At 36.8% G+C, this 27,500-nt stretch overlaps 1 protein-coding gene across 1 annotated transcript in view; it reads right to left on the reverse strand.

Annotated features, from left to right (window-relative positions):
* The window catches only part of LTBP3 (latent transforming growth factor beta binding protein 3), a 1,089,474-nt gene that overhangs the window by 238,291 nt on the left and 823,683 nt on the right, over positions 1-27,500 (reverse strand). The window contains exons 8-9 of the mRNA XM_044060493.1: positions 18,449-18,625; positions 14,940-14,953 (exon numbers count right to left, since the gene is read on the reverse strand). Coding sequence (XP_043916428.1) covers positions 14,940-14,953; positions 18,449-18,625 — 191 coding nt within the window. The remainder of the gene's footprint in view (positions 1-14,939; positions 14,954-18,448; positions 18,626-27,500) is intronic.

Here is a 27,500-nt window from a genome sequence, read left to right on the forward strand (position 1 = left end):
TTATGGAGGCTACAGATAAAAATACAGTGGCAATTTGTTATGTGAGAATTTAAGTTTACTCTTTTTACTTTCACTAAATATTGAGAAAAGATACTCTTTGTATGGCATACAATTATTTTCTCTTACAGTATAAATTGCTTGTTTATGTCATGTGTTTACTTGTATCATGGTTTTTGTCTCAGTCATTCCAAGCTTACCAAGTATTTCACTACAGACCCTGCTGTATAAGCATTGGCATTCTTCTGTCACAAACTACCCCTGACACATTGTGCTCATCTCCCATGTCACTTTTTACTACTCTGTGTATTCATTGATCAATCACACTCTGAGGCATTTTCATGCACTGTGACAAGAGCTTGATACCATTATACTGCCCACAGTTGGAATGTCACCTTTGTTCTTGTGCATTGGCGATTGAATGACTTTTCTCCAGTCATCTGGGAAACACCTTTCTCTCCATACTGTATGACTTCAATAAGTAGTCATTTCTTCCCTCAGACATCTTGATCATTTCTAATGCGACTTTATGTGTCTGACTTCGTTTTCCTGTCCTTACTTCTTCTAAGGTGAGTTCTACTTCTTCTTTCATTGTAGGCTGCAGATGGGGAAGTAGAGTTTCACTTAGAAGCTTCTTGAAGTACCCCTTCCAACTACCTTTGATGGCATCTAGACTGGTGAGCAAATTGATGCTGGCATCCCTTTTGAATGGTGTCTGATGACAATCCTATTTATCTTTTAGACAATGCCTAGTAACCTAATAGGGCTTCTTTGTGACATCTGCTGTGTCACTTTTTAGAAGGTAGTAAGATTTCTCTGACACCTTGTTTTTTGCCATTGTGACTGGTATTTTAACCTATTTGTTTGACAGCCAGCATTTCTTTTTGGCCTGGTCCATATTTTCTGTCTCCTACTTCTTCCTGCAGTCCTTTGTTTTCTTTTGATAACTTTCAGGAATTCCCTAGTCCATGACAAGCTTTCCTTATGTACCTTATTTTCATATCTTGTTCAACCACATATCTGTTCTATAGTTTTCACACATGCTGTTTTGAGATGCTAGCATTCTTCTTTGGCTCCACCTATTTCCTGTTCTTCCTGAGGTGGTATAATCCTGTTTATATCCTTGAACTTCTGTGGTCTTTTGACCTTGGCGCCTTCTCTGACCACTGCTCGCATAAGTGGAAAAAAGGCAGATTGCTGTTGTTGAAGCTACAATGAATTACAGGCTTCAACTTCCCATTCACTTGGATCTAGTTAGGACTGTTAAATTAATACAAATGTCCAGGTGAGAGTCAAACTTACCTGCATAACTCTTTGCATTATGGGTAATACCATTATGCTCAAATTCTGAGACCTCAGTATAGAATTGCAGGAGACATTTTAAAGTCCTTGAACTTTTTGATATTTGCTTTTGATGGTTTGGTGATTTTGAAGGAGAAAGTTTCTAGTTTGTGGCCTGACTTGACCACTGGGGGGGATACCTTGGGGATGGCATATACAGATGCTAAATTTTTTAAGATCAGGTAGAGTATATTCTTGTCTTTTACTAGGATCATTAACAATCTGTTCAAGGGAGTTGTTGTTTATAAAATATAAGAAGTTTTGTGCACATCCTACATTGGTTGTACAGGTCCCCCATCTTATCAATGGGTGCTTAAAAATCACATAGGATATTAGAGTTCCTGCCTATGGGGAGTTCATCAAAATATTTAACAATGTTGTATGATTTTCTGGAGCTATAGAAGGAGTCCTATAGCATGCATTGATTTGATAGCTGATCCTGTTTAGTATGATTTGAATCTTTATAAGCTTTCATGTGGGTCTGTAGGTATCTGACAAATATGGTTACACTACCACAATTTCCATCAGGTCTAAACAAGTGGGTCTAAAAATATCATGTTCCTTCAAGTTCCACATTGGAATGGTCTGTTAGAGATTCTGTGTTTGGAAAAAAATTTCCTGATATCCCTGTTAAATAGAACTGGGTCATATTAATTAATCAAAATAACATTTTATAAGGAAAAAAAGATAACACATTTTAATTATCTTGTGAGCTTCATGGTTGAAGTTGTTAGCAAGTGTTCCACATTTTCCCATTCACTCCACATTATGAGAGGCAGAGTTCCACATTTTGGAAGTGGAAGATTGAGAGCTATGCATTTCTCTATAAACTGTGAATCATAACCCAAAACTAACTCAGAAAATAAACCACCCTTCTAGAATCTAAAATTAACCAGGTTGTACAACAAAAGAAAAAAGATCATAGCTAAAATTAGGAAGTGTAACATCAAACAAGATAAAAAAAAACACTCATTAAACTGAATAGACAAGTAAGAGGACTAATTACGTGCAACAAAGCACATTTTGAGGTAAAGATAGCATCCAGGGCCAAGGACAACCATAAGATCTTCTTTAGCTGTGTCTGTAACCTCAGAGGCAGCACCCAACAATGTGCCAAACTGCTGGTAAATGGAGCCATGTTCACACAACCTAGAGGTATAGTTAGTCTTCTGTGTTCAACCTTTTCAAAATCTTTTTTAACATTTTGTTTTTACATATTACTTCCCATAATTTCTTTACTCTAGAACATCTCAAAAAACACATGCTCTGTTGTTTCAAGTTCCCCACAATGAATACAGATTATTTCTTGTTTTCTTTTATAAGGCTTGTTTGGTTTAACAGGCAATTTACCTATTGTTAATCTCCACAGAAAATGTTTACACATATATTTTCTTACACCATGTAAATCTCATTTTAATAGCATTTCTTTTCTCCATTTCTAAATGCTTCCACGGAAAAATATAACAATGGTCTTATAATTTCCAAATATTATTCTTTCCTATTTTTTCAACAATGTTCATATTCAATTTCCATAAAAAGATTTTATTTTGCTACTCTTGCATATCTTCATTCACATAACCTTTCTATCTTTTCCCTGACACCATCTTCTCCCAGAAAAAAAACTTATATTAACATGCAAAGTATATTCTTTGAAATTCCTATTCTCTTTTTTAAAACCTACTAAAGACCTGTACAAATTCAAGGAGGCTGCATGTACAATCAGGTTACTTAACATTAATCCCCCTCCTTCTTCCTTCACATACAAAGTCTCTCTTCTAACTGGATTTAATCTAGATCCCCATATAAACAAAAATGCATTAGAAATAATCTCTTTTTCATAGTTAGAATGAATCATGTTAATACCTGCAAAATAGGCTAACTTTGCCTAAAAGAATAACATTTATTAAATAAACTTTTTTATATGACAATTTACATGACTTCCAGAACATACATATATCTCTTAATTCCTGAAAAATTCTCTCACACTGATTTTTATGCTCACTTGATCCAAATACTATTCCTTATATATGTATAACCTCAAGCGTTAAACTGTATATCTTCTATACTTCCCATGAATCCAAAACCTTTACTTTTGTCCTTATTTATGAACAAACCAAGTATCTTTAAGTATTTAATTAGCATTTTGATTGCCTCTTCCATCCATTATTTATTCTTAGTAATTAAAACTATATCATCTGCATATGTATATATTATTGGCATTTGTGTTTCCTGCATCCTCTTATAATATTCCATATGTAACACTCTATTCATTTTATTAACAACCACATTCATACCTAAAGCAAATAAAATACTACTTGCAGGGCATCCCTGCCTTATTCCACACCCTATTTTGATACCCTCACTTAACCATCCATTTAGAATTATTCTCACATTATTTTCCTCATATACCCACTTAATTACTACTTTTTATTATCCTTTCACTCATATTGTAAGCCCCTAATATATCCCATAAACATTAATTTTGCATTTTATCAAATACCTTACTCAAATCTCCTACCATGACGTTTGTTTACACCTTTTTATTTATAATATCATCTATTATTTCTTTTATTGTCCATAATAAATTCTGATGTCCTCTTCCCATTTCTACCAAAGATTGTATGCACAAGCAATGTATCAACTTTGTTTATCTTTCAGTTATTATTCTCATAAATATCTCATAATCAGTATTATTCAAAACTATTGGTCTCCAGTTTCTTACATCATCTTTTTCTCCTTTTTTCAATATAAATTTAATGATTCCTATACATATCTCTTTATCTGCCACACCTACCTTTAGCCATTCATTTAACACCACCACAAAATACACTTTTTGCCAATCCTCCATATTATTGTACATATGACACAACACCATTCAGTCTTGTAGTTTTTTCCAAATTAACATATTTTAATATTCCATTTAACTCTTCCACATTTATATTTTGCTACAAGTTCTCATTATCTTACTTACTTAGTTTTTAACTGTCCATTTTTGTCTCACTTTTGTCTCTTTTTTAGAAAAGTATACTTTGCATATTTTCTGATCATCTCAAGTATTCCATCTTGTGTAGTCATTTTTTGTTCTTCATTACTCTTTAATTCCCTTATTATTCTCTTATTTTCTTTTACTAATTTATTCAAGTATGGTGCCACCTCATTTTTTCTTCCCTGCAAAAAATATCTTCATTTATATAACAGTCTCCTAATCTTCTCCTGATTTAAAACATATATTTTCTTTTCTTTCTCATAAAAAAAGTTTTATCCCTTAATATTTCTCTAAACACTTCTTGACTCAATTGACTATATTTTAATTTTTCTATCCTTCTCTTCCCATCTTGATGCTCCAAAAAAACACATTTTTTATATTTGTGTAAAAAAAGGCATTCAGAGGCACCAGATGAAAGGAGACACCACTTCTGAACTTATACATTTATAAAAACAATCCTTTATTAATGTTTAATGAAATCACCACATTTTTGTCCTCTAAACATCAGGACTTCATCAGATATAATGCCATTACAAATTCTGCTCTTAAATATCCTAATTCTATCACCAAAACACTTAATCCAATAAAACAATTAATCTTAAAATTAATTTTCAAACTACTCAAGTTCCCACTGTGGAGATAAAGGATGCAAATAGTCATACAAAAATGCTAATAAGAGAATTATAAAACATCTATGATTCATATAATACAATCTATCAAAAACAATAAATAAAGCTTTTAAAAACCTGTAAAAATATGTATAAATCTCTTTAAATAAGTAATATGGCCTAAAACCTGTTATTTCCATGAACGGTGGTGCCACCTAGTAGTCTGAAGTATAAATAAATTATGTCTTCTTTCGGCTTTTCCTGGTTAGGGGTCGCCACAAGGGAACTCCCGTCCGCTAATGATTGGCAGTGGATTTTTATGGTGCCGAGTTGCCAGCCCAACGCCCAACCTTCAAAGAAGGCACGCCCATTCATGCATGCACCTACCTGCATGTCTTTAGTGTCACTCGACCACGGGGAGGACATGCAGACTCCACACAGAAGGTGCTCCAGCTGAGAATTGAACGGGAGAACCTTTTGCTGTGAGGCGACAACGCTAACCTCTGCACCACCGCGGCCACATAAGTTATGTAAAGTCTTAAAAAAATCAGTGCAAACGTGCTGAACAATTTTCTGAAGAATTATGTGCACTCTGTGTATCTCAAAGGGTTGATACTATACATATTCAAATACATAAACTGTAAGGGAGTGTATATATGTCACCTAACCACATAAGAGTATTGTCCTAGAGTCTAGCAGCTCTTAATTTTAAAACTAGTACAGGGATATATTATACCAATAACCCACTCCTGGGTGTGGGTAATGCTGGATTTACCCACGGTTGGCGTGGTTTGGTCCTGAGGGCAAAGCCCGAGGGACCAAACAAAGCCAACTGTGGGTAAATCTAGCATTACCCACACCCAGAAGTGGGTTATTATACAATGACATTATTTAAGAAAAAATAATTACTTTTCTTAAATAATGGCATTGTATAATGCCTCCTTGCTGCCCTTCCACAGCTGTCTGGTATTCATGAAATTCTGATGTACTGCGATGCCTACGCAGTACATCAGAGCTGTGGGCAAAAGCAATGGAGAAAGCAAGATCTCCATTGCTTTTTACTGTTTCGCTATGTTAAATGGGTTTAACATAGCGAGACAGGTTAAAAAAAAGCAACGGAGAATCTCCATTGCTTTTTTTTAAACCTGTGTCGCTATGTTAAACTCCTTTAACATAGCGAGACAGTGTTTTAAAAAAGACTTATACTAATGGAAAAAGTCCGGGCGACCGGACCTTTTTCCATTAGTATAAGTCGATTTACAACGTGCACGCTGGCCAATCAGCATGCACATTTTGGAATATTAATGGGGGGCCATGGTATAATTTCATTTAACTCTGGTGGTCTGTTGGCTTTTAAAACCAACTGTCAATAGACCTCATTATACTCTATTCTGGTTTCCCATGGTCCCCCTCTTGGGTCTTGAGGTATTTCTTCTAGAACAAAAAAAATAGCCTGTTTGCATTCTAAAGTGTGTTTATATAGTGCATTCTTTGTATCTTTTTTCTGTACATCATATATGTGCTCATAAACTCTCTTTTAAAAAAGTTTACATGTAATTTTTCTAACATAAAAAGGGTTGCAGCCCTTGCACTCTACTAAATATACTAACCCCACACTGTTACAATTTGAGTAAGTGGTTACTTCTATCCACCTATCCCTTGTCTTTTCATAAATAAATTCCTTTTTTGATATAAGAGCACTGTTCACATGCCCCACACTTAAAGGTACCAGGTCCTTTCTGCCCTCTTCTCATCTTCGGATTGTGTTCTACCATTTCCTTAATGTTTTTGCCTTTTTTTTCAGAACAAATCTAAGAGGCTCCTTAAAAATAGATTCTAAATCTGAGAAGCTAGCAACCGTCCTCCTGTTGTTACGTATTACTTGTTGGATATTTCAGTATCACTATTGCAGTACATGGTATATGCTCCTTTGTAGGTCACATCATCGTTCACGGTACTTTTCTCCAAAGTCTTGTTCTTATTCTCATTTCCTTTGACCCCTAAAACACATTTATATTTACCCGCCCTTTCATTCATCACTTCTTTCATCACTTCATCCATCATATTCCCAGGGTCTTTTCTCTCCTTAGACATATTATACAGGATTTTATATTTGTTTACAAAAATCCTCCTCCCGTGAAGTCATCCTAGATGCCCTAATGTACTGTCCTTTAACTTGTGCTCCTTTTCTGCTTGCAAGGGTGGGCACTAGTGAAGTATAAATAAGAGCTGGAGAATGTGTCTTTGGGGTAAATGTTGGATTTAAAACCCTGAACATTGAATTTGCTATTTTATATGTGAGTCCAGTCGCTATGCAAGTCTGACCTATGCATCCTAATAGCTTTATATCACCCAAAATTGGCTTGATAGGACAAAAGTAGAGTGAAAGGGCTTTACTAACATGGCCTCTAAATACATCATATCTCACAAGTTGATCAAAGGAAATAGAACCAAATGTGTGAAATATCAGAATTTTTGGAATCTTATCCTTGAACACATTTTGAAATAAATTATAGCATGAACATAAGTGTCAAGGTAACCTTACTTACTTTGGAAGTCTTTTCCTCTTGATAAATAATTGGTGAAAGTTCCTGACAGCTAATCCTTGATCTCTTAGTAATTTAATAATTATTTTTTAATTTTATTTCATCTTAACACAGAGTAGTGCTATTTGTAAATAGTTGTATATAGTTTGACTAGAATTATCCTTCTACTCACCACTTATTTCCAGACCTATACTTTTTATAATTGTAATGGTTTAATTGAATATATCTGTGACGTGTTTCCTTAGAAATCATAATCTGAAATCTTAAGATAGGATGTTAAAAGGCACTTACTTGTTGACATATCAAGGTGTATTTATTTATAAGATACTATCAACTTGTTTTTCTTTCATTTATGGTATGTACAATAAGTATTTGAAAATATAATAAAATAAATGTTGGAAAAAAAAACCCTGAACTTCATCCATCTTGTGTATTGTTACATCTAAATAGTCCATCCTGTCCCTATTAATATTATAGGTAAATTTAAGGAAGTTTGTGGTCTGTTTAATATAATTAAGAAATTCGTACATCATGTCTTCAGATCCTACCCAGAAAATACAAATGCCGTCCAGGTATCTCTTGTTGTAATTCCAACATTTAGCATAAGTTGGGACACAACAGGCCCCATTGCTACTCTGCTTTCCTGTTTAAATAACTTCCCTTCAAAATAGAAAAAAATATTACAAGTTCCATCAATTACAAACAAACCTTAAAGTCATCAGTAGAAAACTCTTTCTTGTTCACTAAAACTTCTTCAAGCCATGAACTGCATGTAGAGTGAGATGCCATCCTAAAAATGTCTACAATGTCTGTCATTAAAGAAATCAACTCTTTCTTGTACAAATTCAGTTTAATACCCAGTAAAAAGTCCCAGGAGTCTTTCAGTATACTATTTTTTTATTTGAAGTCTAAAAACTTAGCTATAGGGTAAGTCTTGGAACCATTTGCAGACACTACGGGCCTGAAAGGATGTGTGTACTTTCAGGATAGCAAATCTGGACTGTATCAGGGGTTTATTTATCCATACATATTTGAATGTCTCCAGGTCTCTCATCCCTTCTTCTAATAATTCTTTTAGCGCAAAATCTATCTTGTAATGTGCTACATTAATCTCATTAATCGATACCCTGAAATACTTATTGTCATCATTCAGAATCTCCATCATTTTCACCACATACATCAAGGTATCCATAAGCACTATCCCAATCCCTTTATCAGGTTTCATGAGTCATATGCATTTATTATTTTTTAACTCATCCAATAAACTTTTTTTCCTGAAAAGGGAGATTGGGGTAGGTTTTATTAGTATTAATAGCTTCCCTTAGTTCTTTCTGTACTAGGGTCTCAAAGTTCTTTAACTGCAGATGAAGGGGAGTGTTAAACATACTTTCCTTACTAAATTCTTGTTCCTGTCCAGCCCCTGCACCACTGTCCATAAGGATCAACTTCAGCTTTTATCTCAAAAATAACTTTAAATCTATTAAAACTCTGCTGATGTCACTCTTTCTGTTAGGGATAAAATTCAATCCTTTAACAACTAAGTTAAAATATAGTTTGTTTATATCTAAATTACTATAATTAAATATATTAAAGTTTTTATGAGTATATTTACACCATTCTTGCATGATGCAAATCCCTGAATTCTCTACAGGGGTCTCAGTTGGGGTATGTCTACTGTTTCTCCATATCTCTCCTCTCATGAGCGGGCCTCTCCCCCTGCTGTAATAATATATTGGTGCTTTGTTCCTCAACCTTTCAGATCTCCTTGGGGGGAGGGGGGAATTCTAAAGGATTCTCTAGATCGTAGTCACCCATGGTTTAGGGTCTGTCTTCTGCATATCCCTGTCTCCTAGGTGTGCTGTTTGAATTATAATCCCTCATCTTATCCACACCATTCATTTACCCTTCACACCTTTTGGTTTAGCTTAGCTATGATTCTCTAGGCATTCAGTCCTGTCTCCTTCTAGCTTTTTAGTCTTTTTCTTAGTAATTAAGGCACATTTATCATCCGTTTTTGCCTAATGTCTAAGTATTGCTCCTTTTTCTCCTCAATAGTGAACATGAGGTCAGAGGTAATGATATTGTTAATAGATTCAGTTTGTTTATACAAGACTTCCATATCCCCTCATGTTCTGTTTAATTATAGCCCTCATAATTTCAAATCCACAGTTATCAAAAATGTTAATAAATCCCTGTGAAAATCACTATTTTCAATTACATTATTAGGATACTTAAACGCCCTGAGTCCAATAAATAATGATCCTTTCGCCTCACTTCCTGATTGCCAGAAATCACATAATCCAGACTACAAGTCACAGAAAGGCTTGCACAAGTCTGTGAGTTAAAATGCCGAAGTAAGTTTCAGTGACCACGGGTTGTCGAATAATGGTTGGCTGACCTGTGTTTACGATCTTTCAGTTGTGTGAGTCTCATTTCAGTGAATGCTCAGTGCATTCACAAAGATGAGGTTGGTCTTTTAACTAGAGATCACAGTACAGTGGGGATCAGGAAATGTACCCTCTTTCCCACTACATTGAGATCTCGGAATTGGCATATATATTTTGCAGGGGGTGTGGGGGACGCAGCCCCCCACATGGGGTGCAGGGGGTCTTGCCCCACTGTAAAATCATCATGTTACATCTTGTGCAGTGTAGGACTGCATTCTCCGAATGTCAAGAAGTTGGAATTCACAAATTGAGGTGTGTTTGCAACATTCTGACTTTGTTGATATTATCTGTTCAACTTTTTAGTTGACATTTCAGGTGGTTCTTTCTTGTGAATGTCGACTATATGATAACAAACTGATAAATCATTTGGCCTTCCACCATCCATCAATGAATTGTGACTATGAGATGCTGTTCCATAACTTCAGCAACACTTTCTCTCTGGTCTGACATTTAACCAAAAATTCTTCTATGTCTTAATAATGTCCTTTATTTTGCTACTGAAAATGCTTATGGCTAACACTGCAGACATTTTTAATGTAACCTGATCAATTAAAAACAAGCTATCAACTTGTCAAATCATCAACTTCACCACAATAGTTCTGTACCCCTTCCATCCTGGAAACTGCCCAATATCTCCATTCTCTAAATATATTAACTTGTAAATCACACAAAAATGGGGGTTAGTAGAAATGTGCTTACTCTGGTGTTATATGTTTTCATTATATCCAAATAGCACTTTTTGGCTAAAAGCAAGAACTAATAAAATATATCTTCTAATTCCAGAATGAACAAAACTCGACACAAAAACATCATGGCTTTCTATGATTGTACCATTTTTATTCGCTCACAAAACTCTCCAGAGCTGACCATCAGCTGCCGCAAGTTCTTGTCTTTGCTCGCTAGGTCACTGAATTCCTTAGCCTCCCCCATGCTAAAAATAATATTTTGTTACAGCAGAGTCTACCCACCGATATCACTATATAGAGGGCTTCCACAAGCATTACTACTCTGAGATTACAACATTTTAGGGAAATGGGTAGAAGAAATATGCTGCCGTCCCCGATGCTGTGTAATCACAAAATAGTTAAAGGTCTTGGTTGTGGAGGTACAGCCTCTCATATTCAGGGCACTGGGGCTTCTACCACCACACCTTGCATAAACAGTTTTAAAATGCATTTGAGAGCAGCTGTGGGCTGATAAATCTCAGCACTTCAATGTTCTTACTCCTGCTTTATTTCATTGAATGCAGACTTTGTTACACTGGTTTGACTGTGGTGGATTCATATCAGTAAAGTCAAGCAGACTCAGATAGATGCAGGGAGACTCAGTTCTTATAATTTTATCTGAACATGTATGCTAAATCTGAATTGGTCAATGGATCAGAAAGGTATTAATCTTGCACTAATTTTGCATATCAGATTTGCAGATGAAGGGAGTTCTGCTTACATATTATGAATTCTTACTATTTCCAGCACTTTGCAAAAGGGGACAGCACATATCAGTAGCTGTTTGGTAAGACTTTTCTAACTGTGCCATGTGATCCTAACATCAGTGTTACTGATGGTAGCAACAGCTTAGCACTATAGATAAGGCTAGGCACAGGACTGTGTAATAGAGTGAGCATTTCTGAAGTTATGCATGCATCCAAGGCTGTAAGGACTACAATAAGCAGCATACCAGAAATGTGCATGAACGTGTAACTCCACTAATTGCCTGGCAGAGAGGAGGTTTTCTTTTGGGAAACAGTTACTTGCCTATATGATATGCAGGAAAAAAATGCTATATGCTTTTCTATTCAAGTTACAGAAGGCTAACTTTGGGCATCATGGGAGCTTAGATGTAAGAATTCTCTCCCACCCTGCTTCAGGGTCACTGTCTGTGAAGTTTTACATGTTCTCCCTGTGCCTATGAGAGTTTTCTCCAAGTATTCCATTTTGTCTTGGATCTAGACAATATCCACGTATATGTTAACATTTACCATTGCCCTTGTTACATGTTCTCCTTGTGCCTAAGAGATCTCTTGGATCTAGACAATATTCACGTATATGTTAACATTTACCATTGCCCTTGTTACATGTTCTCCCTGTGCCTATGAGATCTCTTGGATCTAGACAATATCCACGTATATGTTAACATTTATCATTGCCCTTGTTACATGTTCTCCCTGTGCCTATGAGATCTCTTAGATCTAGACAATATCCATGTATATGTTAACATTTACCATTGCCCTTGTTACATGTTTTCCCTCTGCCTATGAGATCTCTTGGATCTAGACAATATCCACGTATATGTTAACATTTACCATTGCCCTTGTTACATGTTCTCCCTGTGCCTATGAGATCTCTTGGATCTAGACAATATCCACGTATATGTTAACATTTACCATTGCCCTTGTTACATGTTCTCCCTGTGCCTATGAGATCTCTTGGATCTAGACAATATCCATGTATATGTTAACATTTACCATTGCCCTTGTTACATGTTCTCCCTGTGCCTATGAGATCTCTTGGATCTAGACAACATCCAAGTAAAAGTTAACATTTACCATTGCCCTTGTTACATGTTCTCCCTGTGCCTATGAGATCTCTTGGATCTAGACAATATCCATGTATATGTTAACATTTACCATTGCCCTTGTTACATGTTCTCCCTGTGCCTATGAGATCTCCTGGTTCTAGACAATATCCACGTATATGTTAACATTTACCATTGCCCTTGTTACATGTTCTCCCTGTGCCTATGAGATCTCTTGGATCTAGACAATATCCACGTATGTTAACATTTACCATTGCCCTTGTTACATGTTCTCCCTGTGCCTATGAGATCTCTTGGATCTAGACAATATCCACGTATATGTTAACATTTACCATTGCCCTTGTTACATGTTCTCCTGTGCCTATGAGATCTCTTGGATCTAGACAATATCCACGTATATGTTAACATTTACCATTGCCCTTGTTACATGTTCTCCCTGTGCCTATGAGATCTCTTGGATCTAGACAATATCCATGTATATGTTAACATTTACCATTGCCCTTGTTACATGTTCTCCCTGTGCCTATGAGATCTCTTGGATCTAGACAATATCCACGTATATGTTAACATTTACCATTGCCCTTGTTACATGTTCTCCCTGTGCCTATGAGATCTCCTGGATCTAGACAATATCCACGTATATGTTAACATTTACCATTGCCCTTGTTACATGTTCTCCCTGTGCCTAAGAGATCTCTTGGATCTAGACAATATCCGAGTATATGTTAACATTTACCATTGCCCTTGTTACATGTTCTCCCTGTGCCTATGAGATCTCTTGGATCTAGACAATATCCACGTATATGTTAACATTTACCATTGCCCTTGTTACATGTTCTCCCTGTGCCTATGAGATCTCTTGGATCTAGACAATATCCATGTATATGTTAACATTTACCATTGCCCTTGTTACATGTTCTCCCTGTGCCTATGAGATCTCTTGGATCTAGACAATATCCACGTATATGTTAACATTTACCATTGCCCTTGTTACATGTTCTCCCTGTGCCTATGAGATCTCTTGGATCTAGACAATATCCAGATATGTTAACATTTACCATTGCCCTTGTACATGTTCTCCCTGTGCCTATGAGATCTCTTGGATCTAGACAATATCCACGTATATGTTAACATTTACCATTGCCCTTGTTACATGTTCTCCCTGTGCCTATGAGATCTCCTGGTTCTAGACAATATCCACGTATATGTTAACATTTACCATTGCCCTTGTTACATGTTCTCCCTGTGCCTATGAGATCTCTTGGATCTAGACAATATCCACGTATATGTTAACATTTACCATTGCCCTTGTTACATGTTCTCCCTGTGCCTATGAGATCTCCTGGATCTAGACAATATCCACGTATATGTTAACATTTACCATTGCCCTTGTTACATGTTCTCCCTGTGCCTATGAGATCTCTTGGATCTAGACAATATCCACGTATATGTTAACATTTACTACTGCCCTTGTTACATGTTCTCCCTGTGCCTTTGAGATCTCTTGGATCTAGACAATATCCACGTATATGTTAACATTTACCATTGGCCTTGTTACATGTTCCACCTGTGCCTATGATATCTCTTGGATCTAGACAATATCCACGTATATGTTAACATTTACCATTGCCCTTGTTACATGTTCTCCCTGTGCCTATGAGATCTCTTGGATCTAGACAATATCCACGTATATGTTAACATTTACCATTGCCCTTGTTACATGTTCTCCCTGTGCCTATGAGATCTCCTGGATCTAGACAATATCCACGTATATGTTAACATTTACCATTGCCGTTGTGGTCCAGGTTATTAAAGAGAATGGTAACAGCCTGAATAGTGTACTTAACAGGTTAACAAATAAAACTGCTTCCATTCTAGTGAGAAGGGCTCTTTGTGGGTGGCTATTATTACATCAAAACCCTCATCAGAGCCAGAGATTTTTACCTGAAAGACAGTATTTTTTTGTCTAAACTTGACTGTTTCTTAGACTAATCCTAAAACCTACTTCTTGAACAAAAGAGCATAAATACTTTTCTTGCTAGTCTTAAAACTCCGTCTCCCTTTACTGTTGAAGCTAGTTTTCATCTAATGGCACAAGACTGTTAATGACTAATTCTCTTTACTCATGCATTACTTTACTTACGATACCCTCATGTCTGCTGCTTATATGCTATGTGATATCTTTTTCTTATGGCTGCATGGTATTTATTAGCTATGCCTGTGTATGTGACATCCCTGGACTGGGCTTGCTTATTATCTGGTAATGTAGTTGTATTTCACTCTTTTATCTTTATCTCATTTTGTGTAGTACTGTCACTATTACATGATCCACACTGTGTTGGACAATTGTCACTTCTGATCTGTATACATGGTAGTGAGAAAAATGAACATAAACAGAAGTAGTAAATGTTTTAAACATTAAAAAACATGCTTTTTTTGGTGTAAGCCAATATATACAAATAATAAACCAAACACTTACCTTTGGGGTTAGAGCTGAAAAATAAAGGAAGATATAAGTTATTACAGGCAAACATATTTTCATTTTAAATTCAAATAAAAGTAGGTTATAGACACAATGCTTTTTATACCTGCTGTGTGGCTTCACTTACAGCTATGAAACAACAGCACAACAGTTTAGTATTGGGATTTGAAGTCTGTTTCACAAAATCTTAATTTAAAAGGATTCATCTCCTTCATCTGGCCTCTGATTACTGAAGGTTACCGATTACAAAAATATAGTATTTTGGAAAGCTGGATCAATATTAGTAACTAAGTAACCATGCTATACACAATTTCAGATTGTGGAATTCACAAAATGAATTCTATTGGATGGAAAATAATCCAAAATTGCTTCTATGTAATATGATTTGAAAGAGACATACATCCGTATTTATGTCATGAAAGGGAAACGGCAGTTTTACACCCATTATTTTATTATTGGATTTTTCATTTCATGGGGTCTGTTAGGGCTCTACAGTTGATTACATTCATTAGAGAGGATTCTGGAGGTTTAAAAAATGATAATCTAAATACTAATGGTCTGTGAAGATCAACTTCCCTGAATTCATACATTTATTTTATTCTGCTGAAATTTCATGAATGTGTGCATTTCACTGATCCTATTACCCATTTTCACAAGAAACACCAATGGAGGTAGACACACTGACTAAAGGAAGTTTGCTAATATACCAGGGAACCCTTTCATTCTTTCAGGAAACAGTCCTGTCTCACAAAAGAAGAAGCCATATCAACATCTATTGTTAAGGTTTGGCAAAGGAGTCCCAATGCACATACAATTAACATTGCTGTAGCAGTAGTGAGCAAACCTGTAAGAATTCTGTAATTCAGAAACTCTGGCAGAATAATATTGTCAGACTGGATGCTGGAATCAGGGGAGAACTGCCTTTTTGGATGTTGACCAAAGTCTTCACTAAACCTGTCACTGATGACAAAGTGTAAACTTTAATCTCAGTGACACCAGTGTAGAGGAATCGTGAATTATATCCATCAACTTTAATGGGTGAAATACCATGCATACACAGAGGTGCATCCATTAAAGTCTATGGACATTGTTCATGGAACCCTACGCTGATGTCACTGAGGGATATATTGAATTTATTTTTGTCATGTTTTAATAAAAAGTTTACAAAGCTTTTTTGTTAAAAAATGGTCTAAATAAATTAAAAAAGAGAAGGCTAAAAATACATTGTAGTACTAATCCATTAGATCTGTGATGCACCTAGAAACATGATCAATACACTTGACGTATGTATTAAAGATTAGAAATGATGACATGCATAAATATACCTTGAAGATAGTGAGATGACATGGGATGCAAGTTATATAATGCATGGTACAAACAGGTTTGGATAGTACTCTGCTCCACATAGCAAAGAATTGTACTTTGTTTGGAAGGTTTATATTTTTTTGTTTTTATGTTCATTTTCTAATAAAATATATAACTTAAAAAACTGTCAGGAAACAATAACACAGACCTTCTTTTATTGCTTAGACATTTTGTTTTTAATTAGACAAAAACTTATTTCGAATGATTTTAATTATTAAAACTTCATCTCAAATAACATTCTATGTTGAATCATACAATTAAAAACAACCAGTGACCTAAAGCAACATAAATAAGATAAACATATTCATAAAAATGTAAATTTAACATTACTAAATTGTTGTTCATTAAAATGTAAAATACATTCAATAACACATTTATTTCAATGATCTATGCTTAACAAGACAGCTATATTAATATGATCTTTCAGAACAGGTGAACAATTTGTCATAGCAAATAAGCTGCCTCTACCTACACTTAATATCACTTACCTTTGTGTCCTTCTGACTATGTTGTAACACACACACACACACACACACACACACACACACACACACACACACACACACACACACACACACACACACACATATGCTGTGTTTGAATGAAGTATTATTCTCATTAAGATGAGGATAATACATACACGTTCACATCCATGTGAGTTTTATAGGTATTGTTTCCACATTATAAGTTATCAACATTACTACATAATTAGAACTTTTTTCTCTATTCCTTAAAGTTGTTGTTTCAAAACTAAAAGAGAAAATATGTTTATATTAGCATTTCTGCCTTTCATTATTTCAAAGCAAGCACCTTCCAACAATTATTTTTCATAGCCTGTTTTTTAACGTATGAAGTAAAAGTATCATTGCAGTCTGAAAGGTTTTATCACTTGTAGCCACTCTTGATATTCTTATTAACTGATATTTTACTATATTAGTTTTTACAAAATGTAGCTAGGAAATTGAAATGTAGGTAGGGATTTGTTAAAATTGGTACTAAATAAACATTTTGAGATCTTTACTAATCTCCTTATTAGGAAAGCCAGCTCTATTTTCAATCTCTGTTTAAATAAAGAAAAATAAATTTGTACTGATATTCAAAATAGAAACAAAGTAACAAAAGAATATCCATCTCATTCCAACCAAAACATAAATAATTAATCATCAATGTATCCTGTGTAAAACTGTACTTTCTCAAACAAGTCAGTCTAATATAAAAAGTGTGCCTCCTTTTTCAGTATAATGTGAGTGAACACAGATGTGAAGACTGCTAGGGATGCTGATAATATATATAACATGGATACAATGTGTATAACACTCATTTTTAAAAACTGAAAGTCTGTTCAAGGAAATTAAAATTTGTCTAAATGCGTTGGCATGAAATCATGATCTTTTTATAAAAAAGGTGATAACATTACAATTTTATTTGAAAAGCAGGGTAACACATCAAGTTTATAGTTTAACAACAAAGGAAAGAAAAGCATGCTGAAACATGGAAAATGTGTTTATTTACATTTACGTTTGGAAAGCATATACATTAATTTAGCAATTATAGCTAAGATGTCAGCTAAGTAAATTATTTTCTGTTTAAGCTTATTTGTTGTGCATCTTGCTAGTTGTTTGGAATGTAGTTTATTCTTTACTGGTAAAACTAAGTATAGAGTGAAGTAAAGGATATACAAGCATATAGAAGCCATTAAAATTAAAGATGCTAATAATGCATTATTTAGACACTCTATAAGTTGTACAGAGTTTATTCATTTTTTTAGGTAATGTTTTCAATAGCAGATGGGATGAATCTGAATCATAGTTAGAAGATAAGGTCCTAGCATTAGAGCTCAGATCCATGTTGTCATTGTGTTGGGGTGCAGAACTAGAGTAATTAGATGGGGGAACCTGAGGCTACTTTTTCAAGGTACAACTCTGCCCATCCTGCTACCTTTAGTACATGTGTTATTAAAGTTTAGGGCAGTATGAAAGGAAGCACGTAACCATGACAGTCATTTTCTTTGACCTGATGCAGACTTCAGGAGTAAGTCTTATGTAAACCAACCCCTTAGAAAGGAAGCAGGACTGATACAAACATCCATTATGTAGTCTTTACATGACTGAAATAAACATCAAGAAAAGTTTAATACTGACCTGATGGTTCCTCTGGCAGTGACTCACTTGGTAATCCATTTGGCACAGGTAAGAATAAACCATCTGGACGAACTTCCACAGTGACATCACCTTCTGTGAAGATTGTTATCTTCTGCCGGACATTGGGAAATTGATAATAGTAACCCCTCCCAGCTGGACAGATCTCCTTAAATGCAGCTATTTGCAATATTTGAAAAAGTGAAGATGTCAGCGTTTTCTGATCAGCAAAGCATTTCCTTGACAGCTTAGAATGCTTTACATGTACAAACCTGTTAAAATGCTTGTGATACTAAATGAAGGATACCTATATCTCTGTAATAAGAAAAAAAAAAGCAGAAAAAAACTCTTGATCAACACAGCTGAACCTTATTACTTCTTACAGTATGGTTCATAGCGCTTCCAGTTTAGAAGTCTACTACAGTTACTCCTGGCTTGTCTACAGATCATTCCTTATACCTTTACACCCAGTGACACATCCTGCCAGCCACCACAAAATATATCTGCTTCTCAGTCATTGGCACACTAAGTAATATCTGAAGTCTGACGTGTTGTACTTAATAATTTTCTGTAATATTAAAGCTAAAGTTGAAACATAGTAGCAATAATCACCTACATTCTGATTAAATTAAAAAATATATCGCCAACATTTTAATATTTTTGCTGTAACTACTGATTTTTTCTAGATACAGCCGTAAACTTATCTAAAATGTTTCACTCTGTCAGTGAAATGAGTATTGCAGAACAGATTCTAAATAAAAATACTTCATAAGCTTCTATATACACACATATATACGTGTGTGTGTGTGTGTGTGTGTGTGTGTGTGTGTGTGTGTGTATATATATATATATATATATATATATATATATATATATATATATATATATGGGTCTACCTGAGATGGTCGACAAGCCATTTGATCGACTTTCATTTGGTTGACAGGCAGATTTGCCCCCCTCCCCAATGTTGTGTGACCCTGGAGTTGATATATATAGTTAGGGGGGGTGTGGGGGGTGAAGCCCCCCACATAAATCTGCTTGTCGACCAAATGAACTGTTGACCAAATGAAAGTCGATCAAATGACTTGTCGGCCATGTGATAGGGATCCATATATATATATATATATGTATATATATATATATATATATATATATATATATATATATATATATATATATATATATAGGTTCATAGGTAAGTACTAGTCTATCTGCCCGAGGGCATATGTAAGCCTAGCCAGAATGTGTTGGCTTTTGCCTCCCCCTTAGATTAGTTCCCTGTGCCTCTGTCCAGCAGAACCACTGCAGTGATCCCCAGGGTACAATTTTTGTTTCCCATCCACTCATCAAGGTTTCTCTTGAAGAGTGTTAGTGAGGGGCTCTGCCTAATGTAGATTGGAATCCTGTTCCAAAGCATGGGGAGTCTCTGGGACAGGAATCTATCCCTCCAGCAAGTCCTATTTATTGTTATGGTGAGGTTTAGATCCCTAGAGCGTGTGGCTCTTGGGGATTTGTTTTTTTTTAGGTGGAGCATGTCCATCAATTCTGGACTGGACATGGCCTTGTATGTCAGGCAGAGATCACCTCTGAGTAGGCGGTATGAAACCGAGTACAGCTGGAGTTTCTTCAGTCGGGCTGCATAGGGCATCTGTTTGAGGCCAGTAATCCTCTTGGTGAGGTACTTCTGTGGTCTTTCCAACTGTTTCAGGTGTCTTGTAAGGTACATCCCAAATGGGGCATTGTACTCTATGATGGGTCAGATGAGTGATGAGTAGAGGGGCACAATAACCTCTTTTGTTCTAGATGCAAACCCTTTTATGATTAGGTGGGCCACATAGAAGGATTTTCTAACCACCTTGGCAATATGATTATCAAAGGAGAGATTACTATCTACTTGGGTCCCCAGATCCCTTCTTTCATTTTCTGTATTTAGGGGACTACCACATATGTGGTAGTTCGCGGTTACTTTGTTTTTTCCAAAGAGGATGACTATGCACATTTTAGCATTTAGCTTGAGGCCATGATTTTGACAGCAGGTATCCGTCTCAGTGGCGTCTATATCATATTATCGTATGATGTAAATAGCGAACGCTATTTCATTGTACCGATAATATCGAAACAACAAAATATCGAACAAATGGAACAGCAAATGTTTTCCCCTGGGAAAAAATTTGCTGCTCCATAAAAAAAAAAAATAAACAAACACAAATTTAAGTGGGGGGCTTCATCCCCCCCAACCCTTACTTAAATATACCAACTCCGAGATCGCACCATAGTGGAGGAAATGGCAAAGTCCTGAAGACGGTCCACCAAATTTTTTCCCTGGGAAAAAATTTGATGTTCTGTGACTTCGCTATTTTGCCACTTCAACAGTATCTGATCGACTAAATAGCATTCGCTATTTACTCCATTCGATAGCATCATATAGACCCGTCTCAGTGAGACTCTTCTGGAGGATGTCTGTATCAGCCAGAGAGTCAATTATGGCCCCCAGTTTGCAGTCGACTGCAAACTTGGTCAGCCATAGTCCTCCTGTGCTTGCCTGTACCTCTGAGAAGTATATACCAAACAGGAGGGATCCCAGGACTGAGCCCTTGGGGACACCACTTGTAACTGGTTTAGAGTCAGACCTAGAGCCTGCAACTCTCACCGTGTGGGTTCTGTCCTTGAGTCAACTAGCAACCCATCTTGTGATGTAGGGGGTTTATGTTCAGGCTGGTGAGCTTGTCTATAATACCAGAATGGGGAATGGTGTTGAAAGCCTTTGCGAGGTCTAGGTAGGCTGTGTGGACCTCCTTTCCCTTGTCTAAAGCCTTGGTAACTGTGTCAAAGAAGCCCACCAGGTTTAGGAGGCATGATCTGCCCTTAACAATGCCAAACTGAGTAGGGTCCAATGTTTGCAGGTTCCCAATGTCTCTGTTAATGAGTTCCATGATGATACGCTCCATAGCTTTGCAGATCAGGCTAGTCAGGCTTATAGGGCAATAGTTTGTGGGGTCTGTTGTGGCTCCACCTTTGTGGAGTGGGATAACTGTTGCTGTGCACCATTCTATGGGTATGTAGCCTGTAGAGAGGCTGAGTTTGAACAGTGTGTTTAGATGATGGGTTAGTTCATTTTGGATTTCATGTAAGACACAGCCTGGGACTCCATCCGGTCCCATCGAAGCTGTGTTTTTGGCTTTGGATAGGGCTGTTTTAACCTGTGTGTCAGTGATTGCTGAGGATCTACATTCTTCTGGTATGGTTATGGGTCCTTTAGGGGGTGAGAGGGGGTGAAGTTTGCACTAAACCTGTCTGACAGAATGTTGGCAATAACAGTCGGTTCAGTGTATTTTGTGCCATTCTGCACTAACTCAGAGCAGATCTGAGAGTTCCACTTAGGTTCTTGACATAGCTTTATGGTTATCTTTGGAATCCTTGGCAATTTTTCTTTCGAAGCTAGCCTTGGATGATTTTATGAGGGATTGTAGTTTCTTGCTGATACTGGTCAGGGATGTCTTTCCTTCTTGGGATTTTACTCTTTTCTGCACTAGTTTCCTCCTTCTATTGTATAGCTTGTTTGTGGCAGGGGTCCACCAGACTGGTTTCTTTTTCTTGGAGAAGTGAGGCTTGGTTTTACTTGGGATAGCATGATCCATGCATTCGTGCAGGTGCTCATTAGGTGCCCTTGTAAGGGATTCAGCAGCTTGGACAGCATTGTCCTTTAGTATGGGGGCTGTGAACCTTTCCACCTCGGTCTTAAGTAATGTGAAGTTTGCTTTTGAAAAGTTTTTCATGGTGGTTTTCTTGATTGGGGGTGGGGGCGGAATGTGGATATCCAGAGTGATTAGTCTATGGTCTGAGCTAACCAGCGAGGGGTTGACCTCCATTGGTTGGTGATAACCAGGTCCAATATATTGTCACCTCTGGTGGGGGTGTTGACCAGTTGATCCAAGGCGTTCGAGTTTATAAATTCTAGGAAGTGTTGGGCAAAGATTTTAGTACTTGAATAGTTCTCCCAGTTAATGTTTGGGTAATTGAAATCATCCAATATTAGGGCATTTGGTAGGACCTTCATATTTTCCAGTGTCTCCAGAAATGCAGAATGGGGGTCCTGGGTCATCTGTAGCAAGCTACAATTTGAATTGCAGTTTTGCCCATTGTTAGTTGCACATGGATGATCTCTGAGGCATTGTGCTGTGTCACTAACCAGGAGGTGTGGGTATCCTTAATGAATATGGGTACACCCCCACCTTTTGTGTTTCGGTCCGGGTTCTGTGAACGAAAAGTATGGTATGAGTTATAGCCTGGTAGTGCTGGGGTGCTCTCTGGAACCTTAAACCAGGTTTCCGTTACTGCACAGATATCAATGTTCTCCATACTGAGGAGTGCCTCGAGTGCATGCATTTTGAGGTTTAGATTTCTGGCGTTGAGTAGCATTACCTTTAGTTTTTGGTTACTTGTGCTATTTATGGTGGTGGGTTTGTCTTTTGAGCTTTGCCTAAAAAAAGGCACTATGGGGGCAGCAAAAGCCTTGGCCAGTATTCAAAAGCTTAAGGGTGACAGGTACAAGCAATCTCTTGCGAAGCAACGTGGCTTGTCGAGCATGTCATCCCAGGCGAACAGATACTGGATCCCCTTTGAATGACACCAGAAATGTAGCCAGTTGTTGAAACTGATAATTTTTTTCTTTATTCTGTGGCATCATTCTTGTTGAGGGCAGGATGCTACTCAGGGTCAGGGTCATACTGGCTTGGGCTACATGATCAGAGAGCTCTTCCATGTCTCTTTTCATGTAGTCCAGGGAGGTTTGTCTTAGATCTTTCACACCAACATGAATAATAACAGAGTCATATTTGTACTTGTTCTGGAGTGACTGGAGTGCTTGTATTATGTGGTGGATCCTGGCACCTGACAGGCAGCTAACTGTATCTTCTCCTTGTCCAGTCTAGTTAGTGGGACATCAGTGTGCCTGACTATAGAGTCGTCTATTACTAGTGTGTTAGGTTTGTTATTTTGCCTTAAGGGCTGTGATTTCGTGGCACACTGATTATGTGAAGTATGTGTTTCTTGATTTGTGATGGGGTGTGAAGGTTGTTTGGGTGTCTGCTTTGGAGGTCTCTGTTGCTTTTGGAGAGTTTTATTTAGAGCCTCCAAATATGTTTTCGTGTATTTATCTGTGTTATTTGCAGGTGTTGGTTCAGTAGGTCTATGTGAGACTGGTGGTGTGTTGTAAATATTTTCCTTCTCCTCTTGACGGTCAGTTCCAGCCTTGGGTTGTGGGAGCTTTGCCTCCAGTTTGGCTGTATAATTGCATCTCTCGCATATATTAGTGTTTGGTGGTAGGAGGAGAGGGTTGTCTGTGTACATAAGGCAGTTGTAACATTGCCTCAAAATGCCCAGATTCACCAGTTGGACTGGAGAGTACACCTGAAACTGCCCTTTGGACATGCCTGAATAGGTAAAGTGAGCTGTTTTACTGATTGGCTGGTAGGGAAGAATAGAGAGCCTTGTCCTTATGAACAGTATGGGGGGGTCTAGTGCTACGATTAATTAGTGCTTGCTATGAATTTTGAGCAAGTGCTGGGCTCTGAAATGAATGGTTTGAGTGCTTAAGTTGAAAGTTTGTCTAGTTCCAAGGAAAAAATTGAAGAGCACACTTCGTGGAGCCGGGAATATTTTAACCCTAGCTAACCAGCTCTGCCAGGCACGCAAAACCGCGCAAATGCATTTTTTATAGCAGGGAAATGAAAGAGATAGAAATTAGCCCAAAATGGCCAATAAACTACTAACTTCTGGGCTGAAACCACTCCTCCAGGGACAGATAGGCTGCTCAAAGCTCCCCTCTCTCACAGGTGAACAGAGAAACTTCCTTTTATCCAAGTAAGGTATGGGCAACACAGAAACTTGTAACACAGCCCTGAATTTAGCAATAATCTGAAAACTGGACTATACCAGTTCAGAAAGGCAGGAAACAAGTATATATTTTTTTGTATTTGTTTTTTTTTTCAGAAAATAATGCAGATACAATAAAAAAAACACTTTAAATGCACAGAAATGGCTATCACACTTTAGTGTGTAGCCTACAACAGTTAAACAGATTATTTAAACACAAAAATGACTTAGTTCAAGTGCAGGCAGCAATTAAGTACAATATGTAAAAGAAACAATCTTTTTAAATCACAGAAATGCTAAAAATTGGCGTTTTAGGTGGAATTAGTTAAGGACAGCAAGAAAATGCAGAAAAATGATACTTAGTCATTCCAAATTTTCTCTTTTATCTTCCTGCTGCTGTAGAACTCTGCAGGACACACCTAGCAGGCACTCGCTGAGCTGAATACAAGCGCAAAAAAATGCACAAATGTGTTTTTTATAGCAGGGAAATGAAAGACATAGAAATTAGCATAAAATAGCTAATAAACTACTGACTTCTGGGCTACAGCAAACAAGGCACACAAATTTCAGAAGGAAACAGTTCAAATAAGCAGGCACAATAAACCTTTAACCAGAAATTCCCAGCTCAGAAGGGCAGGATCTAGCCTCTCCTCCCGCAAGAGTGCAGACCACAAACCTTCTTAATGTAAAATAACTGGCCTGAAGCCCAAGTGCTTAAACCAGAACTAATGCTCTTTTAGAATAACAGACACTGAGTCTTCAATCAGCAATTCCCAACTTAGAAGGATGTAAGCTACCTGTCCTGCCACAACTATGTAGTCCACAAACCTTTTTAATGTAAAACAACTGGTCTGAAGCCCAAATGCTTAAACCAAAAGGCTTAGAATAACAGTTACAATTTAATCAGGCTACTACCAAGCAGTAATAACTGCAACAGAATAATACAATTGAGTACTTTTAAGAAGAAGCACAAGCAAAATAAGGTAATAAAGTGGGAAGAAACACAATTACAGTAAAAGCAGATGAATAAAGTGCATTTTTATAACAATAGAAAATGAGCAAACTGATTTAAACAAATTACCCAATTAACCAGTAAAAAACCTCAAAACTGAGCCCTGTTCCAGCAGTCTTCAATCAGACAAGTTCTAATTGCACACTCCTGCCACTAGGGTGCAGGGGAACCTTCTCCAAAAAAGATGGCCTGGATTAATGCTCAGGTTATATAAACAAAGCTAGATTCAGCAGGCCTGAATCTAGTCTATGCTACAGCAGACAAGGTGCACCAATATCAGAAAAACAGTTCAAATAAGCAGGCACAGTAAGCCTTTGGCCAGAAATTCCCAGCTCAGAAGGGCATAAACTAACCTCTCCTCCCACAAGAGGACCACAAACCTTCTTAATGCAAAATAACTGTCCTAGAGCCCAAGTGCTTAAACCAGAACTAATACACTTTTAGAATAACAGACTTTGAGCCTTCAATCAGCAATTCCCAACTTAGAAGGATGTAAGCTAATTGTCCTGCCACAACAGTGCAGACCACAAACCTTCCCAGTGTAAAACAACTGGTCTGAAGCCCAAGTGCTTTAACCAAAAGACTTAGAATAACAATTAAAATCTAATCAGGCTACTACCAAGCAATAATAAATGCAGCAGAATAAACACAATTGAGTACTTTTAAGAAGAAACAAAAACAGGTAAAGTGAATTTTTTTTATATAACAATGGAAAACAAGCAAACTGATTTAAACAAATTACCCAATTGGCCAGTAAAAAAACCTCAGAACTGAGCCCTGTTTCAGCAGTCTTCAATCAGACAAGTTCAGGGTCTAAGTGTGTATGCCTACTCAGATGTTCACTCTGTATTTAGCAAGATGAGCTAATGAGACTAGACTAGGATAGAGCTGGAACAGTGCTGAACAGATGGGAATTGTAGGAGTGTCTGAAATCAAAATATGATCTCACTGTACACGGTTGAGTGAGCAAATGAGATGGGCCCAGGAGGAGTGGTCTAACAAAAATTTACAGGAGGGGCAGTCAATTCCAAAGCCACCAAGATTAATACCATACCAAAACAAGAACAGAGAGGGTGGGTGGGGAAAACTAACTGCAGACACAGAGAGAACTCACAAATTTCAGTGAACAAATAAGCAGATAAATGCAGTACTATTTTTAACACAATATTCAATGAAACAATAAAACAGAAAAAAAAATGCAGTACTATCTTATAACACTGCAAGTTTGTACCTATCTCAGCTTGTATATATGTGTGTGTATTTATATTTTATATGGTTTACTATCATTATGTCGGACCGGACTCAGTCGAATGCTGCTTACATCGACCCACGTCTGCAAAAGTTGACAATGCTGAATCCCTACATTGCCGAATTATGTCTCGACTGTGACCACAGAATGGGCTTTAACATGGGTCGAGATAGGGGCGAGATGTGTACTTTGGCAATGTCGGGTTCAGCATTGCCACCATTTGACCCCCTGCCTTTCTTGGAAGTGGATTCGGCCACATATGTGGTAGTCCCCTAAATACAGAAAATGAAAGAAGGGATCTGGGGGCCCAAGTAGATAGTAATCTCTCCTTTGATAATCATATTTCCAAGGTGGTTAGAATATATATATATATATATATATATATATATATATATATATATATATATATATATATATATATATATATATATATATATATATATATATATATATATATATATATATATATATATATATATATATATATATACTGAGATATACAAGCATACAAACGTGCAAATATATAATGTTTGCTGCATTAGATGCATTTTGTTTTGTTTAGAAGTATAAGTGAATCTTTTTCTAACACTTTTTCAGAGGTCTCATTGTTTTGTTTAAACATGCTTTATATGATTGTTTTGTATTTTCTACTGTAAGTGAATCTTTAAGGTTCACTTACCCTTATTTTGGTTTCTGGCACTGATGATGGTCAGTGCAAAATTGCACATATTGGATTACAGGACATTGCATTTTTCTTCACTAGTGTGTGATTTTAGAATTGGTAGTGAAAGTAACAGTGCTGGAGGTAGCACAAGGGGGTCTCACCCCCAGCAAAAAACACTTTATTTGATTTTTTTATTCAGTATTGTTTTCAATTAGTAGGTAGGGGTCACTGTTTTTTCAATGTTTTCATATTCAAA

This window comes from Protopterus annectens, chromosome 2.part0 (assembly GCF_019279795.1).
Source record: "Protopterus annectens isolate FY-2018-M chromosome 2.part0, PAN1.0, whole genome shotgun sequence".
Taxonomy (NCBI): domain Eukaryota; kingdom Metazoa; phylum Chordata; order Ceratodontiformes; family Protopteridae; genus Protopterus; species Protopterus annectens.